The 21589-nt window shown below is 31.3% G+C and overlaps 1 protein-coding gene across 3 annotated transcripts in view; it reads right to left on the bottom strand.

Moving 5' to 3' along the window:
• Positions 1-21589, bottom strand: part of LOC143255335 (uncharacterized) — a 59099-nt gene that overhangs the window by 8271 nt on the left and 29239 nt on the right. For 2 of the 3 annotated variants that reach the window (XR_013030557.1, XM_076510822.1), the window contains exons 2-6: positions 16903-17108; positions 12245-12380; positions 3296-3429; positions 2792-3032; positions 167-294 (exon numbers count right to left, since the gene is read on the bottom strand). Coding sequence is in view for 2 of the 3 variants with exons in the window: in XM_076510822.1 (XP_076366937.1) it covers positions 167-294; positions 2792-3032; positions 3296-3429; positions 12245-12380; positions 16903-17108 (845 nt within the window). In the remaining variant the exon portion in view is untranslated. The remainder of the gene's footprint in view (positions 1-166; positions 295-2791; positions 3033-3295; positions 3430-12244; positions 12381-16902; positions 17109-21589) is intronic. The other variant, XM_076510823.1, reaches the window with a different exon arrangement.

Raw genomic sequence — 21589 nt, 5'->3', positions numbered from 1 at the left:
ATAATTATTTAGAAAAAAGTATATGGACTTCTACATAAATATAGTTACTACTTTATGAATGACCACTAAACAACTGGTGCCATTGTAGGAATGATTACTAAACAAATTGGTACTATTCAAGGAATGACTACTAAACAATTGGTACTACCAATGAATATTAAACAACCTTTTTGTCGTTGATAAACCAAGTAAGTGTCGCAGGTTTTCTAGATTTGTTCGAAGAGCAGTTAACATTTACTAAATCACCAACTTGATACTTGGAAAGACCTCCGTCAATTGTTGGACCATCGGCGGCTACAGAAAACAAATGAATACGTCAGAAAAATATATAAAATAGCATAAAATTACCTCATAAACATCTATCTTTCAGACAGTGTTTTAGACTGCATTTTGTCAGTTCTATCTCCTTAATGAGCAAATATAATGCATGCAAAGAACTGTGCGACTGTAGCAGCTAAATAATATTTAACGTAAAATTAATTTTCTAACACGATGCTTAAATTTATCTTCTCAAAATAACAACTTAGAAGTTCAAGATTATGCTCAGTGCTTACATTTAGTCAAAACTTCTAAAAGCTTAACTATCATTAATCAGGTCAGTTTTAGCTACAAAACTAAACACAAGAAGTATTATTATATGATAATTAATACAGTTTATTTGTAATTAGATACTTCAATATAATTGTTAAAGAGTGTGAAAAAGGGTTAACTACCTATAATATTTCAGTTTGAAAATATTATATTTTTGGCGGATTGTTCTTAAGAAAATTATTGAAGATTTTCTATAGGACCACTTGATCCTTAATTATCCCGCAAGGTAACGTAGAGATGGTGGAACTTTTTTTTGCCACATAAGGGGACATACTATAAATCATAAGACCAAAAGTTATATAAACACATTTTGAACATATAACCTGGAGCTAATCAGCTGACTACGTAAAATGTATCTTTATAAAGGAATTTTAAACATCTAAATTTTCAATTTGCTAGTTGATTACACTTGGATCTTTAGTTTTTGCTGCTCTGTTTATTTATAAATGTTCCTTTTGTATAATCATAACGTATATATATATATACACCATGTAACTCATTGAGAACTCGTTTCCACGAATACTGGGTAGAAGTGCTTGGCGTCGCCTTAGGATATTGATCGAGATAGCAACTGCATCGAGGTTTTAGCATTCTGGACCCCATAATGAGCAAAATGCGAAACACTCATTTCACTTTCATATTTTGTAATGGTTGAGTAAATTAGGAGAACAGAAATGAATGTAACCTTCATTCATTATTTTTAACATTGGTGGATCAAAACGTACGTTATAGTTACAACGTTTAAAGATAATACAATGTATTACAAATAATAGTTATTTTTGAAAAATCCTTTTATTGTTGGCTTTTTTCACATAAAATACCGTTTTATCACTTTTAAAAACTGAATTTCAGGTAATGATTCCACAACTACCTTTTGTAAGATCTATCTCATTAATGAATATATCATGAACATAAATATTAACATAAACCCTTGAAGAAGTAAAGGACTTATGTACAATTGTAATAACATTTTGAAAACAAAATGCATTTACGGATAAGATAAAGAGACACTACTGAAAGTTTGTAATCTTTTACCTGTTATTTACAAGAATGATATATATTCAATTATAGCATGTATCTCAATATACATGACATAGCCTGGTGGATAAGACACTCGACTCGCAATCTGAGGATCACGAGTTCGAATCCCCGTCACACCAAACGTGCTCACCCTTTCAGTCGTGAAGACGTTATGATGTGACGGTCAATCCCACTATTCATTTGTAAAAGACTAGCCCAAGAGTTGGTGGTGGGTGGTGATGACTAACTGCCTTACCTCTTGTCTTACACTGCTAAATTAAAGATGGCTAACACAGATAGTACTTATGCAGCTTTGTGCGAAATTTAAAAAAAAACGAACAAAAAACATATCATTATACAGAAGATATCTATGAAAATTTTTGTTGTTTTCGAATTAAGCACAAAGCTACACAATGGGCTATCTGTGCTCTGCCCACCACGGGTATCGAAACCCGGTTTTTAGCGTTGTAAGTCTGCAGACATACTGCTGAGCTACTGGGGGGCATCTATGAAAGCAAATCGTTCCTCATTCAGATGTTACAATGAAATAATGCCTGAGAACATCAGAGAACAACACATTATTCAACGGTATTCATGCTATTGAGTGAAACCGTAAATTTCAATTACGACTCTTATAGATAATGTGGTAGTAATTTCTCTACTTGTACATTTCAAAGTTGCTTTAGCTATAGAGCTTATGTACAAACTGTATTCAATACTGTTCTTTTGACAGCTATCAAAATGTTCTTTCGGACTTTTAGTATATACAATTAAATATGTAAAACATTTATACAGTAGTAAGAGGTATTTCAATATTTAAATCAAACGTACTTTTGAACAAAGAGACAAAACAATTACATTAAAGACTCTGAAAGTGTTTTTATTAAAAGTATTTGAGATGTTTGAAACAGTAAGCTGAAGCATTAACAAAGACTTGGAAACTATATCAACAAAATGACGATAAATTTGAGCATACAAAAATCTTGTACATTGCATCAACTAAACAACGACCAATAATATAAACACATAAACAGAAACTGTATCAAGAAAATACAAGAAAATGAAGTAGAAACACAAGATTTGGAATGGGATATAAATGAAATAGACGAACGCAATTTTAAGAAAAGACTATGGTCTAGAACTAAACATAAGGACACATGAGCAGGATTGTAAGACATACATTTAAATAAAATCATCAACAACTCACAGGAATACAACCCAGATGCCCGGACGGTGTTTCCAACAATGATTTCTTCGCTACTCATAGAATAAGCTTGCGATATGACAGCCGTGCATCTTAGCTTAAGGACTCTGTTCAAGAGGTGGGAGGGTTGTACGGTGAAACGTAGACCCTTTTGGGAAGCTTGTAAGCCATTTTTGTGTCGAATATTTTCCAACTGATAAAAGTATACTTTTGGAGCCTAAATAAGTTTCGTAGACAAAAATATATTAGTTTACAACAGTGTATTTTAAAATATAGTATAATTTTATAAGAAAATTACATTTAGTATGTTTGATTTTAGGCAAATTGCTGTAAACTATATTATGTAAATGTGCCAAGTCAAATGGAAGTAATTTATATAACAAAATCAGTAACGTATAATAATAATTGCTTTCTGGTTAACAGACAATATTAATTAAGTCATGTTACGTTAAACATTAGCGCGTCAATCTTATGCCTTACCTCTTCATCGTTAACAAACCATTTGATAACTGCAGGGGGTTTAGAGGGCGCTGCTAAACAGGTGATATCAACTTTGTCCCCAGCTGAGTAATGTGATTTGACCCCTGTTATTTTAGGTCCTCCTTTAGGTAACACTAAAATATAGAAAGCCTAAATTACATGGCATTCTGTATTAATTTGTATTTTTTTTTCTTGAACAGTATCAACACAGAATCATCCAATTGCAAAATCAGACAATCTTCTTAAAACAAAACATAACACAACAAAAAGTAGCTGAACTAATTATGAAATATTTGTGTTAAAACTAATTATCTTTGTTCTGTCTATTAGAAACTATCTAATAATTTCTATAATTTTATCTAGCGCTACATGAGAAGAATTAGACAGTAGTATGCTGAATTTTCTTTGTGTTGTATTTTGTAAACCAGCATGAACTTCAAGCGTGGCCAGTTAGTTATTTAACTCTCGGACCACCCACTACCTGCCAGCCTCCAAACCTCAATTCCTGTCTGACATGTTTAGACAGGTAGTCTACAAAAATCAATTTCCTTGCAGACTCACAGCGAGACAAGCACGTTCATACAGAGAGGCAAGATATATTGGAACACAGAATATAATAAGACTGGATTAGTGAATAATTTTCACCATGCGTAAGGATTTTGTGGGATTATTGAACAATCGAAAATAATTTACTTTCGACGTGACTCTACAGTGTTTACTAGATCTGATTCAACATGCATTTAGATAAAAACACACGGTAAACAATATAATACTTTTATTTAAGTCAAAATATTACATAATTTTCTATCATAAGGCAGCCAAAGGTACGTTTGTTTTCAACAAAAACAAACAAACAAATTCCAAACTTCAAAAGAACAGTAGACAAAACAAATCGCTTTTGTGTATACAGTTCCAATTGGAAATATTTTTTTTTCCTAGCTTTACTTTTCTCGCAGCAATATTATATAAAATAACTAGTACTAAAACAGCGTCTATAATGTAAAGAACAACAGTTTAGCCTGTATAAGGCCAACATATTTTTTATCTCATTTCGGTAATAGTATCTTTATCACAGATGGTCTATTCAGCATTTAAATTCAAATGTCTTTTAATATGTAAATTACTATCTCCATCTTTTACCTCTTAATAATGTTAAAAATGCAAAGATAATCGAAGAAATATAATATTGAGAAATATTATAGTTTTAAAAGCCTGCATACGTTAGATCTAGACAGCGATATGATTAGAATGTTCAAATTTATGACGTTAAAACATGTGTAAATATGTTTTAAGGTTACATTCAGAACTTGTTGTCTTAAACTGTAAGTTAATCTAGAACTATATATAAACATGTGTACGGTATATATAACATAAAACTTATTTAAGCCACTATGAGAATGCTGTTAGAATCCACACAGCATTGTATGAAACAAAAGTATACCAAAACTAAGTTACACATATTTTAGAGAAGTCTTGGCGGTTGAAAATTACTTTAAAGGTAAATCGTATTTGTCAATAAAATAAGTTTAAATGTTTTTCATGTCAACATAACACCAATCCTCCCGTGATCCGCGTACATTAAATGAATACTTTTATCTAAATATAAGTCTGCATTAAAACGATATTAAAAACAACGTTACTGTATAAATGAATGGATAATGTAGGTAAGGGTTTTAAAAACATCTTAAAGAATCAGAAAAACTGCTATAATTTTCTATATTTTCCAATATTTCGTCCCATTTTATTGAGAATCACATTTCATTTTTTGAATATCCTATAGCTACTTATTTGGAGTCTTTTATATCCGCCTACCAGCTATTGTTAAAACAATATTCTTTGTTCTAACAAACACTTCAAAATATCCCGAAAATATTTCTGAAAATATATTTTCAAATATTTTGCTCCTAAATATAAAACTTTCCAAACTGAATTAACTCTCCGTAGTGCAGGAGTGGAAAGATAATGACAGAAATTAAACCCTCATACAGTGAAGTTTATGTTTAATATAACTTTAGCATATTTTGATTAAAGAATACCAAAAATCCGAGTACTTTCGAAGTACAGACATTTGTAACTCATGAGTAATAAAATGGAAATGAAGACAAAATATATTATTTTTTCACGTTCCTACTTCAGCCTTGATGAAATAATTTTTTTTTTCCCAAAACACTTGGGAGTCTTGTTTTTTTTTATTGTTTGGAATTAAGCGCAATGCTACGCCATGAGTTATCTGTGCCCACCACGGGTATCTAAACCCGGCTTCTGGAGGTGTGAATTCGCAGGCACGCTGCTAGTCCACTGGGGGGCAATAATTAGAATATCGAGTTCCTTTAATTAACCGTTGTGGTTATGCATTTTTACAGTACTATGTGCTTTTAGCGAATAACGAAAAATCAGAACTAAAGTAAAGGTGATTAAGTAATATGAGGTTATTAATCCATTCTTTCACAATTGTTATAAAATATTCCAGCGTATGCTAAATATCTTTAATTAAGATCGTCGTCATACTGGACTATGTTAATAGCATATTATTCATAAAACACATTATTCAAGTTGCATATGCGACAGATTCTTTGTTCATTATTTTGTGAGGTTTCAAGCCGAAAAAAACAGGTGAATTTGCTAAAGTAGACATGCATGTTGGTTTAGTGGATTTAACTGTCAAGCAAGTTACTTTATAGTAGTTGGTAAAAATAATAACAAACTATTTTATTTCCTCAACTAGCAGTTCTACAATTTAGCTTATCCGATTTCTCTGATAGGACTATGCACATAGTTGACGCTAACATAACTTCACGCACTTTTTAACTACCCTGATACGTACGGCAGTTTTTAATATATTTTTTTACTTCGGCGAATGTCATTAGATACAGATCTGATCTATCAAACTGAATGACAGTAACAATGAACTTGCTAACTATTCGTAGTAACTCACTAATGAATTATGAACTGAATAATTTTACTAACTAACTTAATTATAAATAATTTTCCTCCATAATCCATTTCAAGCTAAATAGCTTTTTTTATATGGCTCAAATGATTTCGTAAACTTTCAAGAAAATCTCAATCCTTAATCGTGCCCAAGACATGACGTCAAACAATATATGGAGAAAAAATAATACAACCATAACGTTTAAAATGAAAAGCAGACTACACTAATATCTTCTAACAAGCCTTAAACGATTGCTCTAATATCATTCCCATCATTTCACTGTGTAAGAAAACTCCGAAACATGTTTATTTATATTATGTTACGTATTATAATTAATTTTCGGACGAGTCTCTGATTCATTATGTTACTTACGTTACTTGTTAGGATTTCATGTAGCCGAAAATTTTAATTTTGAAGTTAACTAAATTTCGATTTGCATTACATTTATGATATTTGCGACAAGATTGATATACGAAATTCTCTTTCGTAACACATATATAATTTAATATACAAACAACATTACAATTTATAGAAATGGTTATTACAAACAGTTATAACAAATACTGGTTTATATACAAGTTTTACGAAATTTCATCCTATAGTGAGTCTTCTATTTGGCCTACAACTAAATATCTTATTGACTGTCCAGGTGCACGAAGACAAGTTAATTCTGAGTTAATATTGTTACCCCTTGCTTAAGCTGGCTAGCTGTCCTTTCTTGGATGGCCTTGCACGGCTTACAAATTAACTTTTTATCGACAAATACATTTAATGTTCTCGTAGAAATACTAACGTCCGCAGTTAATTCACTGAGGTTGAATCGTTGGTAATGCTAGAAACTATAAACGTTCCTTATCAGATTCGGTAGTTTTCTGATTAATTAGCGTTAATCACAATTATAGTTTCCGAGATTTATAGTATATTGACTGTAGCTGACAAATAATATTTTTTTTCTTTCGGCGCGTCAGTTTATATACTTTTGGACAAAATTCACGAACGTTCAATAATATTCGAATATACGCTAATGTTTTCGTCAGACATACATTATTAATTCTTACACTCCAAAATCTGCAAATTTAGAGAACAAGTAGGACTTGGGCAATACACATCTAATAATATAGATTACATGCATCAAACTGAAACAAACGCAGATATTAAACTCAATGAATAACAGTATATCCCTTACAAATGAGACTAGAATTGGATATAAAACGTTTTTGTATAAAAGGTCCAAGTACGGCCTATGGGTTAATGCTTCAAGCTGCTTATCGAATAACCCAAAGCCCAAGGATAATTCTGCTAAAGAAGCTACATATTTTACGTGTGGGTTTGGTATGAAAGGTCCAAGCAATTTCGTTATTTAGTTAGAACCGAACAAAGCCCGTATTATGACGGGTGCTGTCTACTAACTGCCTTCTATCGGTTTAGTAGTTCAAAATTAGTGGTGATTATAGCTGAAGCTTTTGGGTCTGATTATTTAGCCCATGTATGTTTAGTATGTCTTTCCGGTTAAAAATTTCAGTTTCAGTTTACCTAAATTTATGTAAGCTTAAAACCTTTTGGTTTTTTATTTAAACAAAGTATACAAATTAAATTTTGTTAAATTGTACTAGACAAATCAATCACGAATTAATAAAATATTATGTTATTGTAACACATTTGTAACAGGATACTGATAAAGTATGCTTCCTTCAATAGTCAGCTGTTAAACAGTGATAACCGATGCACAGGCGATATTTAGTTTTATTCTATATTTTTGATTAGGAAAATTGAAACCGTGACAACAGTTATAAACATTTCTGTTTATAGTCAATAACCCAATCAATTAACATTTTGCTTGTCATCAGTAGTGATCTGTAGCATCAATTCTCTGTTTACAGACAACCAATGTACAAGTTATTAAAAAAAATCTTCACTCAAGCTTTCTGACTGGAAGTCACTATTGAGAGAAATCGATTTTTTAATTTTTTTCTCTCAGTCGATATTTTACTTGTTGAATGATCTGGTTGTTTGGATTGTCATGTTAATTGTCAATATTTTTTGTCAACAAACACTGACATACAATGCGTTTTTGTAGCTCGGAACTGCAAGAACCATGTTTGGGATCAAGAACTTCAAACTAGGTAGTCATTGCTTGAAAAAAAGTCGAAGATTATATAGATCATATTTGAATTTTCTTGTCTACGTCTTCGTTCAATTATAGGAGTATTTTCTGCGCCCAGACACAAAAGTTACATTTTCAAGGTTTATCACTATTGTCAGCTCTTCTATCAAATATATATTCATGATGTGAGAGAAACACGTAGGTGTAAGAAGCCTTGATAGAAATTAAATAGAAATCCTATAACCCGATACTTACCTGAATTGAGTTCACGTTCCTCACGTGGTGGTACATTCATGATGTTAGAAAGGCACGTATATTCTAGGGTTATGGGGTCTTTATTTCACTTCTATCAAATATATATTCACTACTTAACACCATCAAAGCGTATAAACTGTCATAATTAAGTAAACATTTAAAAATATGTATATTATTATTATTCACTTTTTCAGACGGATAATAGTAGTAATGTTTACATAGATAATCAGTGATGTCGAAACATGTTTAGAAGATCTAGTCAGGAGACTTGTGATACTTTCTACAGAAAACAAAAACAAGAAAACAATAAAAAACAACCAACAGAAAGAAAACAACTTAGATAATTTTATTGACATCCAACAGCCAAACTTCCCAGGTAAAATTAAAAATTTATATTTCCCAGAAACACCTAAAAACAACATCTTAAACGATTTTTTCAAAGAATTTTCTCACAAACCATCAACATAATTTCACAAAACAGAAAGCTAAAAAACAATCTTACAAAAAGAGACGTTAATTCCATTAAAAACCTAAAACAAGACAAAAACATAAAAATTCTAAAAGCAGATAAAGGTAACGCTATAGTCATAATGAACACGAATGAATACATCCAGAAAATGAAGAACACCATATCAGACACGAACAAATTTAAACCAATACACACAAATCCAACAAAGACACACGAGACGCAACTAAACAAATTACTACTAAAAATGAAAAAAGCCAACACAATTTCACAAACACCTTATTCCTACCTACGTAAAACCGACTCACGCACACCGCAAATATACGGCATCCCCAAACCTCATAAACCAGATTGTCCATTACGACCAATAATGTCCACATATGAATCGTTTAATTACAATCTTGGTAAATACATAGCATGGGCATTCTCCAAATATGTAACATCAGCCAGCTCATTCATCAAAGACTCTTTTAATTTCAAGTCTAATCTAAATCAACTTAATCATCAAGCCTTAATGGCCAGTTTTGATGTTATATCCCTCTTTACAGAAGTTCCAACCACTGAAGCCTGCAAGATAGCCTTAGAACTCTATATCCGAGACTCTAACCCAACTATAGACATTCCCAGCATCCAGCTAGCAACTATATACAAAAAAATGGTCTAAGCATGGGCAACCCAGTATCACCAGTTCTAGACAATATTTTATGACACAAGTTGAAACACAAGCAATTAACACAGCATTACATCCACCACTATACTGGTACAGATATGTAGATGACACAATTGCGGGATTCAGATCTACAGAACACATACTTAATTTTTTCAATCACATTAACTCTATACATCCCAACATTAACTTCACATGTGAACAGGAAGAAAGCAATCAAATATCATTTCTTAACCTCAAAATTACAAGAACAGACACACAAATCAAAACAGAAATCCACCGAAGAATCACCTATACTCGACTATACATTCCTTGGGACTCAGCACATGAAACAAAACAAAAACTCAACACACTAAGAAACCAAATAAACTCAGCCATAAACCTATGCTCACCAGATAAAATTAACGATGAATTAGACAAAATAAAACAATACTTTATCAACATCAATAAGTTTCCTCCACAAACCGTAGAAAACATTATACGCACACACCTAGACAGAAAGCAAAATCAACCAAAAAAAGTAAATATATCTCACGAATAAAAAAAATCACGAAACCATATACTGCTGCATACCATATATTCTCGACATCAGCAGACAAATAACCAACATTTGGCAAAAACTAGTAACAAAATATGACATTCCAGTTAATACCAAATTTATTCAAAAACCAGGCACAAAACTAAGGTCTATACTATGTAAAAACTACACTGATAAACACCACACCAACATTATTTATAAAATACAATGCGATAACTGCCACGGCTTCTATATTGGAGAAACAAGTAGAAAAAGTGGAAACCAGATCCAAAGAACATAAAAAGTCACCTTCACACGTTTTCGAACACTGCAAGTCAAATAAACACAACATAACCATAGAAAACACTCAAATACTAAATAAAGAAACTAAACAAACGCAAAATTAAAGAAAACTTACTTATACAACAACTTAAACCCAAAATAAACCAAGATAAAGGAACGCCTTTATACCTATATTAAATATAATAAAATAAAATTATATACTTAAACATGTAACACCGCCCCCCTACATTCCGATACTCAGTTACACAACCCCTTCCAAACATGTGGTCAGCTTCCGGTCAGTTACCTCTTTCTTTCTTTGTGAACCTGACGATGACCGAAGAAGGTCGAAACGTTGTTCGCTCTTCTACGTAAAATATTTTCTCAACCCAAACGAGCCGTTTTTGCATATATAATGTTTATATAGAATTCTAATGTTTTATTTGAGTAAGTAACCTGAGTGAGTTATGTTAGAACTCAAACACTTTTATACAAATGCAATTTGTTGTTCACTATGAAAATATACTTTAGTAAAGTAAGTTTTGTTTTCCACATGAGCACTTTTATGGAAGACAAAAGAAAAATAACTTTTATATCTATCAACAGGGAAATGTAGTTTCATTATTTGATCTCACTGACTTATATATATGAGTAGCCACAAGATACCACTTTAGTGGAGACTCGTTTTCTTAAATTTGAATATCTGACTTTATGAAAAGTAAGATCTAATGAGGCGAAAGATAATGCTGATCTATTGTTCATGCCTCTTTCTAAGACAGAAAATAAGTTCTAAAGAGTCATCTAGTATTTCAAGTATGTTGCATACCAAAAGGGAGGATTTTTTTTAATAAGGTGTGGAGTTTGAGCAAATAAAATTAAGTAACATTCATAACAGTAAAAATAAATAGCTAAAGTTAAAAAAGTATTATTTTAAAGATAACACTTATTTTTATAAGTACATAACTGAATCTTCTTTTTTTATTAAAATAATACTGTTAGTTGTTAGAGTCTAGACAAAATGTCTACAGAATTAAAAAAATGAACTTGTGATTTATCATTTAGTGTTCATTGATATACTGTTTAAAAAAACAGCATAAAGTCAGTATTTGAAAAATGTAGGTTATTATTTTATTCCTCGAATTGATACTTCTTTTGATTTGAAGTTTATTATGAAAAAATCATAAATTCCAGTTATTTCTAATGTAATTACTATTTAATTACGGCTAGAGTTTGAATTGCTTGCTTGGAAATGATAAAGTCGTGCATTGATAAACATTTCGAACTGCTTCGATTAAAAACATAACAGATATAATATAGATCTGAATGTATTATAAATGTCTAAAGTTTATTTAAACCAAAGAGTTCCAAGTATGGGTCCCAGCAGCTTTTTTAAATACATGTAATAAAATTCCTTGTTGGTTCATGATTATATTAGATATATGATCTGTAATAACATAGGAATGACAAAGAGAAATTGAAACTAACATACCATATCTTAAGTGCTTTACAAGTAAATGAAAGGTTGCACTCTATTCGTTTACTTATTTTTAACATAGAATGTTTTAATAGGCAAAAGCATTAGATTACTTAGTATGACGCATTATAGAATCTCAATAAAAGGTTTAAAAACAAGTGGGTAATCTGGCATTTAATCTCATAGATTAATATAATTTATTAATACTTCTGCTGAGAAAGAGGAGAATAAGAAACTTTAATAAAATCCTACCATAAACTCTTAGTTCTCTTTCTGCTCGTTCAGTCTGGAACGATGGCGCTTCAGCAGAAACTTCACATCGGTAAGTTCCATCCGTATTCAAGTCAGAACGTGACAGAAATACGTGTCCCAGGTTAGACTTGAGTAGCTAATAACGTGAATGAATCATTAGTTTTTATTCAGAGGAGAGAAGCCATTGGAAATATTCTTTAGAAAAAGCAATGCCAAGTATTTATAGAACAAAGTCCACATAAGTGTGAGACATATACCGTATATTTCTAATAACAATATAGTGCGTGTATAACTACATTAAAAACGTAAGAGAAACTAGAAGCAACAACCACAACCTTGCACTTACAATATTAACGTGTTGGTGATTATCCTGTATTAAAAATCCTAAAAGGCTGTTTACTAATTCGCTATAATAATATTAACATAGAGTAAATAATCCACTAAACAATCCATAAAAAAAAGCGAAACTTGATTCATTCTTTATAAAATACACATCTGTAGCTTAAACTTTAATTGTTACATATCAGCCACACATACATTGATTATATAGAAAATTAAGAGAATTATAAATACATTGCTGGCATTTAGCCTAACACTGTATTTCTCTAAAGTGAAGAGAGATGCAACTACTTGCAACAAAGTACGTACATGTTATGGATATGAATAGACCCATGCATATATCTATACATATACATAACTAATATTGTGTATTTTTAAATTATACTTACTTAAAATTACTTTACATGACAAAGGTAACTGAATGTGATTTAAAAATGAAATTATTTACAAACCAAATATTAGCTCTGTTGATGTATTTTCATATTACAATGTTTCAAGTGTTCTTCGTTTATGATCTTCTAACTTTGTGTTCACATTTCCTAGATGAAAATGAAACTAATGGATATGTAATTCGAATTTTAAGCTTGCGTAACAAATCTGTTCAAACTTTATCTATTAATCTAACTCTAAGCGAGTGATTAATTTTTTCTCATTGTGTTGTATTATTACATTTATTACCCTGAAAAGGACAAACTTAGACGTTATAAACCACGTTTTCACTTTTACTTTTTCGTCCGTGAATTATAAAACCTTTCACCTATAACACTAAAAAATATGCAAATGAGCTCACCTGTGTTTATTTCTAAACAAAGATGTATGACAAATATTTTCAATATTGTCAAATATTGTTTGTTTATTTCTTACATTACTGTACACTGTAGAAAGTAACATGTTGATTTTTACTAGGGTTTCTATTGTGTTTAAAGTTGGAGTTCTAGTTCGTACATTCAAAGTCCAGTAAGATTTACGCTCATAATATTTTATTATATTTCATTTATGTATCGTGTAAAAGTGACAATCGTGTCCGATAAAGGAGTGTATATAAAGTGTATAACATTGTAACTGAAAAAGAAAAATTCTTTACGTTAGGAAATAGACCCAGCTGTTTCGACGATTGTGAGTTTTCTATAATATATGTGCATCTCGTCAGAATAGGTTTGAAGAGTTAGGCTTACTAAATGTTAAAAACATATTTCTTGTGTCGATTCTTATTAAATCTCAACAACAGTTAAAATGATATTGAAGCATTCAAAACGTTGCAAAGTTAGAGTAATAAAATCATTCATAGAACACCAGCGCGTTATAGATACACCTGTTTGACAGAATGGTACATCTGTGATGTCGAGAAAACCCACTTGTAGAGAAAAATATATATGTAAAAACGGCTCGCTTGGGTTGATAAAATATTTTACGTAGAAGAGCGAACAACGTTTCGACCTTCTTCGGTCATCGTCAGGTTCACAAAGAAAGAGAGAGGTAACTGATCGGAAGCTGACCACATGTTTGAAAGGGGTTGTGTAACTGAGTGTCGGAATGTAGAGGGCGTGCTTAAACCCCTGACAAAGAACAAATAAAGGAGACAAACTTAAAAAAAATATTTAAAATTATAAGCACATAACCATATTTCATAACGCAAAAAATGGGAAGATGTGCAAAAAGTAGAAAATCAAAACACAAGACTATTATAGTTAATGTACATCAAACAAAAACACCATTTAGAACATCACTTGTGAATATGGATTCTAATACAATAGAAATGGGCTTAACATGGCCAGATGGCTAAGACACTCGACTCGTAATCTCAGGGTAGCGGATTCGAATCCTCGTCACACAAAACATGCGCGCCTCTTTCAGCCGTGGGGGCGTTATAATGTGACGGTCAATCTCACTATTCATTGGTAAAAGAGTAGCCCAAGAGTTGACGGTAGGTGTTGATGACTAGCTGTCTTTCCACTGCTAAATTAGGGACGACAAGCGCAGATAGCCCTCGAATAGCTTTGCGCGAATTTCAAAAAGGCAAAACATTTTGTTTGTTTTTCGCACAAAGCTACTCGAGCGCTATCTGTGCTAGCCGTCCCTAATTTAGCAGTGCAAGACTAGAGGGAAGGCGGCTAGTCATCGCCACCCGCCGCCAACTCTTGGGCTCCTCTTTTACCAACGAATAGTGGGACTGTCCGTCACATTATAACGCCGCTACGACTGAAAGGGTGAGCATGTTTGTCGCGACGGTGATGCGAACCCGCGACCCTCAGAGTACGAGTCGCACGCCTTAACACGCTTGGCCATGCCGGACCTAAGCTAAAACATTAGAAATAAGAAGCCAATGTTCAGGAATACGCAAAAAAATATAAGTTAATTACAGAGGTGTGCAATGGTTTTATTTTCAATGTTTACATTTTCGACGGTAATTCCTGTATGCTAAATTCGAAAATGATAACTATTTCCTTCATGAAGTACAGATTTCTCACAAAACGTCATATGTACTTTTAGATAAGGGCCACATTTTGTTATGTTTAAAATGTTGACAACCGCTGGCTACAGATACCACTAGACAAACCGTGACATGAATCTTACCAGCCGTTCTAGAACCAACGAGAAACAAGTCCGCTAGTACATAAACGATTAACAGCCCGCATATCTTGTCATCGTAAATCATATTGTATACAGTCATTCTTATAACTGATTTGATAAATGAAGTGGATTAGCAGCAGAAACATAGGATATGAATTAGGTGATAATAAGTACCTAATAGTAATACGAAATTCGGTTACTAATTGTAATTAGACTGAGATCATTGTGTAAACTGTTAACAATGACAACGATTGCCACAACTGTGTCATATATCAGATTTTCAAAATAAAACATCAAAATCTAGTTTTGTATTTTCTATAAAACAAATTTAAGATCATTTTTTGTAAAGATAAAACGACAGTTTTATTACTTTTCAATAACTACTTTTTAAAGTTTACTTATCTGTCTCTGGTACACATTGTAACTCTGTAACTTATAAATTCCTAAAGTTACAAACAGTTACGAAATAATTTGTCTCTAATTACTTTAAAAATAAAAGCTATTATTAGTAGTGTATGCACTATGATAAACATAACTCTTAGACACTAAATATTAAATCAATAGGGTTTTATTCCTATCAGAAACAAAAGTAAAAGTTCATTCATGTTTTGTTTTGTTTTTACTTTATACCTTGTTCAACATTAACTCGGTTCATATATTTTGTATTTCAAACTTACATTAATTTTGATGTAAACATTTTGTAGACGCAGTCAAAATAAATAGCGAAACCTGCCGATAACGTAATAATGTAATGAACTGGAAACCTATCATATTTACTAGCGAGGTCTAATCGCTTGACTGAAATTATTCGTAACAGTATAACAGCATTTGTTTTTTTTTTAATTTCGCCTAAAGTTATTTGAGGGCAATCTGCGCCAGTATAACAAACATGAAAGAATTGATGATACTCACAAGTATATAACATCGGGTATAAAATATTAATAAAAGTCACTTCTATCAATACAGTTTTATAGTAATTAACTCAACTACAAAATGTTAAATGAGGAAACTTCAGTATTAAACTTGATTGTATCGGTTGAATGTGATAGTCTCATTAATCTTTAGTTAACGTGTGCGTGGTCAGTGGTATGTATGGTTGATTTTTATCCTTTTATATTCTAGCCGATTTTTACATTTAAACGTTACAACAATAAAAATGATAGCAATAATACAGTGGTCTTGTAATATTATTCATTTAGCCTTACGTTGTAAATTAGCGGAAGTTTCTTAAGTCCTTTGGTACTGTTATTATTTTCTGTTACGTAAGATAAGACTCATTTGTAAATCTACCACGAACACGCACATTGTAATTCTAGTAAATTAATTTTACTAGGGCAACAAATATTAAAGACAGAAAATGATATCTCTGAGAAAGTTAAGTGTTAATGTATAACTTTAATGTAGTTCATAGGAGATTATTAAGCGTTATCTGGTTATTTTCGATAATTAGAAGAAGTTTCAATCTCAAGACAGATAAACAGCTGCAAAGCATCTTTATTATGTTCAGTTGGTAAATTATTCCAGTTATTAGATCAGAACTAAGTAAATGCAACGGTATAATAGAATAAATTATATCTTAGCAGTAAAAGGTCTGACATTCCGTAGTTACGGTATTAAAACTTCGATATTACTTTCTAGACCATTTCATGCTATCCCGAAATATAATTAGAAAATATAACAGTTTTATTTCTAATTTAAAAAAAAACACACAATATATTAAAGGAAATTAAAAAAGGGTTTTTACTCACATCTACATAGACACCTAGTAGGTTGTACTTCTGTGCTGGAGGATCATCACTTGGTAAATACCGGTAGAACTCAACGTTATTTTTATACCACTTCACTGAGTATAACTCATCAGATTCTAAGTCATATGTACAATTTAACCACACGGGGTCATTGCTGTTGACAGCTGTTGGAACCTGTACATCTAAGAGTCGTAGCGTTGTGGCCACTTTTGTAAAAATAAGATTATTTTTGCTCTTAGCAATATTAATTCAGAAAAGCAAAGACACTAATTATATATATGTGTGTAAAAGGAATGTTATAATGAGATATGAATAAGAAAACGCTTCAGAAAACTAATACGAAATCAGAGAATACTCAATTGTTTGTTATAATGTACATGCACGAAAATAAGTAGAAATAATAGAGAAACTGTATAAATGTATATTTATAAAGTATTTTTGAAAATAAAAAATGAATGCATAATTATTCAAACCTTTTAAAGCAAAGTCTGAAAATGCGAAATAAGTTTAGTGAGAAAACTAGTTCTTAGAGAAGTATCATTCATTCCCTAGGGAGAAACGTGTTAAAATATGTTTAAATAAATGTTTTTTTCGCAAAATGAGAGAAGAACACTTTAATAAGAGATAATAAGCCCCTTCCCCCAGTGGCTCAGCGGTAAGTTTGCGGAATTACAACGCTAAAAACTTTGTTTCGCTATATGTGGTGGGCAGAGAGCAGACGGCCCATTGTATAGCTTTGTGCTTAATTCAAAACAACAACAAAGATAATAAAGAATAAATTAGCACGTCAAAATGAAAACTATTTATAGTTTTCATGTTGGTATGTCAAATTATTCTTTATTATTTTTTTATGTAAGATTTTACTGTTGTGAGAAAATTCTTAGAGATATCACTATTGTTAGGCACTAGGTAACTGTGTGACGTTTTTAAAAGAGGACGAATAACTTGCAACTCTTTCTATATATATTCTTATTTGTGCTTTAAAACGTTTCAGATATTTCAGACTAAACAAAACACAGGCAGTATACATTAACGTGGTAAAGTTATTTTTTGAAACAGATGTTATTTTGAGAAATTTCAGGCTCGTGGACCACATAAAACCCAAAATGCAAATACAAATAAAACACTACTCTAGTCCTTAGGTTTAGTATATTCAGTGTAAGAGTAGCGTGAGTTTTGTTAATACGTGTGATCCAGTTTCTAATATTTTCAAATAGATCTGTAACCTATTTTACTGTGACTAAAGTAGCGGAATATGCTAATACTTAGGTCTATGCTGACTTATGCAGTCTTAAAGAAGTTCTTAGTAACTGTTATCAGTTCAAAAATATTAATGAATAATGTATAAATCCGATCCGCACTTTGTGGTATTTGGTAAAAAGTAAATAGTATAAGTCTAAAAGATAGTGAACGTGTTAATCATTCATTACAATTGTGCACGATTCTTTAAAATAATGAAAATTACATCTTCCAACTGATTTGACGTACTATATGTTAAAAGATGTTTTATTGCAAATTGTTTAAAAGTTTTAAATCATAAAATTAACTGAAATTCTTTTTTTATTTAAAAAACTAGCAAGCTATTAAATAAATCCTAGTTTTTCCCTTATAAAAGATTTCTTATTAAGTTGAAACCCCAACGCTAAAGTTATTACGTACAGTTGTGATAAGTACTGTATAAATTATGGTGTAAATTTGAAACTTTCACTGAAATAAAGAGACGATTATCATGTTGAAAATTGCTGTTATACAACATTTACTATATTTCTGTGACAGCCTTCAAAATGTGAATCAGATATTATCCAGTTCAAAAGCACTACCAGTTATGATAAAACAAGTTAATTATGTATGATGATTACGAAAGTATTTTAATTCGCATAAAGTTGATCAACAAACAACGTTACTAAGACCTCAGATTACGAAAAAATACAATTCCAAGTAAATAATTTTAATGCACGTCCTGAACATTTGTCTCGTAATTCAATAAAATTTCACCAACACAAAGGAACACCTTCATACCAATATTAATAAATATAATCAAACATCTGAGCACGCCCTCTACAATCCTACACTCAGTGATACAACCACCTTCAAAATGTGGTCAGCTATCGGTCAGTTACCTTTATCTTTCTTTGTGAACCTGACGATGACCGAAGAAGTTCGAAACGTTGTTCACTCCTCTACATAAAATTTTCTCAACCGAAACCAGACGTTTTTACATATATATTTTTCTCTACAAGTGGATTTTCTAGTCATTATTGATTATTATTTCACAATACCTTTATATCAAACCAGGTTATTTTCATCAGTGATGACGAGAAACCCACTTGTTGAGAAATTTATATGCAAAAACGGCTCGTTTGGGCTGAGAAAACACTTTACATAGAAGAGCGAACAACGTTTCGACCTTCTTCGGTCATCGTCAGGTTCACAAAGAAAGAGGTAACTGACCGGAAGCTGACCACATGTTTGAAAGGGGTTGTGTAACTGTGTGTCGAAATGTAGAGGGCGGTATTAGATGTTTGAATATATAATTTTATTTATTATATTAATATAGGTATAAAGGCGTTCCTTTATATTGGTTTATTTTGGGTTTAAGTTGTTGTATAAGTAAGGCTTCTTTAATTTTACGTTTGTTTATGTTTGTTTCTTTATTTAGTATTTGAGTGTTTTTTATGGTTATGTTGTGTTTATTTGACTTGCAGTGTTCGAAAACGTGTGAAGGTGACTTTTTATGTTCTTTGAATCTGGTTTCCATTTTTCTACTTGTTTCTCCAATATAGAAGTCGTGGCAGTTTTCACATTGTATTTTATAAATAATGTTGGTGTGGTGTTTGTCAGTGTAGTTTTTACATAGTATAGACCTCAGTTTTGTGCCGGGTTTTTGAATAAATTTGGTATTAATTGGAATGTCATATTTGACCTATATGCTCACCAGATAAAATTAACGATGAATTAGACAAAATAAAACAATACTTTATCAACATCAATAAGTTTCCTCCACAAACCGTAGAAAACATTATACGCACACACCTAGACAGAAAGCAAAATCAACCAAAAAAAGTAAATATATCTCACGAATAAAAAAATCACGAAACCATATACTGCTGCATACCATATACTCCCGACATCAGCAGACAAATAACCAACATTTGGCAAAAACTAGTAACAAAATATGACATTCCAGTTAATACCAAATTTATTCAAAAACCCGGCACAAAACTGAGGTCTATACTATTTAAAAACTACACTGACAAACACCACACCAACATTATTTATAAAATACAATGTGAAAACTGCCACGACTTCTATATTGGAGAAACAAGTAGAAAAATGGAAACCAGATTCAAAGAACATAAAAAGTCACCTTCACACGTTTTCGAACACTGCAAGTCAAATAAACACAACATAACCATAAAAAACACTCAAATACTAAATAAAGAAACAAACATAAACAAACGTAAAATTAAAGAAGCCTTACTTATACAACAACTTAAACCCAAAATAAACCAATATAAAGGAACGCCTTTATACCTATATTAATATAATAAATAAAATTATATATTCAAACATCTAATACCGCCCTCTACATTTCGACACACAGTTACACAACCCCTTTCAAACATGTGGTCAGCTTCCGGTCAGTTACCTCTTTCTTTGTGAACCTGACGATGACCGAAGAAGGTCGAAACGTTGTTCGCTCTTCTATGTAAAGTGTTTTCTCAGCCCAAACGAGCCGTTTTTGCATATAAATTTCAGGTTATTTTCATATATTGCTAAAAGTAAAATTGTACACAACATGTTCAAAACGCGAATAATTTTTTTTCATACAAGGAAAATAAAACTTTTATCGTGATATTTAGTTTTCTGCTAGACATTTAATTTATTTAAAAATAGCTTAAAATTACAAGTTAAAATGTTTCGTCCACAATCGAAATTCACTGATGGACTCAAAAACTCAATTAATCTAGAGCCAAATTTGAAACTAAATTAAATAAAAACAGAGACTACGTATCTAAAAACTGTACAATAGAAAGATAAGGTTTAATAAAATAACCGTTACCGAAAAAGAGGAGCCAGTTAAATTATGCAAATATCTAGATAAACAACAAAAACTTTCACTCTACGTATATCAAATAAATGAAGAAAATATGTGATAAGGAGAAAAACGTAGTTTAATAAATAAATTAAATTAGAGGATGTTTTAAACTATTAAAGATTCTATCTTTTTATAAAGCAGTTATGTACTGAAGAAATAAAAAATAACTAATGTACCGATGTTAAAAACTAGGTAAACTAAATTCAGATTTCGTAAGTCGCTGACGTATTAGTTAAATTAACTATAGTGGCAAATTAATAAAAAAGATAAAAAACATGAGGTTATAGAATGCTTATTATTTCATCGCATAGTGTTTCTTTTTCAGAAAAAAAAAGTATATCGATCAAATTTGTTAAATGTACCGTTACTAACCGCGTATGTTACACTTTTTTTCAGAAAGTTTGGACTCAAGTTTGAAATGTACAATGTACAAGGAAACAATATTCTCCCAATATTTTTCAGGTGATAAAGCATTGGTAAGCTTTATGTTACTTTAGGTTTAATTTAGCCCTAATAATTAAATTATGTTAACAATAAATAAGCTGTTACTAACGTTAATCAGATAAAATTAAACAAACGTGTTTAAAT

The sequence above is a fragment of the Tachypleus tridentatus genome, chromosome 7 (genome assembly GCF_004210375.1).
Source record: "Tachypleus tridentatus isolate NWPU-2018 chromosome 7, ASM421037v1, whole genome shotgun sequence".
Classification (NCBI taxonomy): Eukaryota; Metazoa; Arthropoda; class Merostomata; order Xiphosura; family Limulidae; genus Tachypleus; species Tachypleus tridentatus.
Note: the sequence above shows the minus strand (reverse complement) of the source record. Positions and strands in the feature narration are given on the sequence as shown.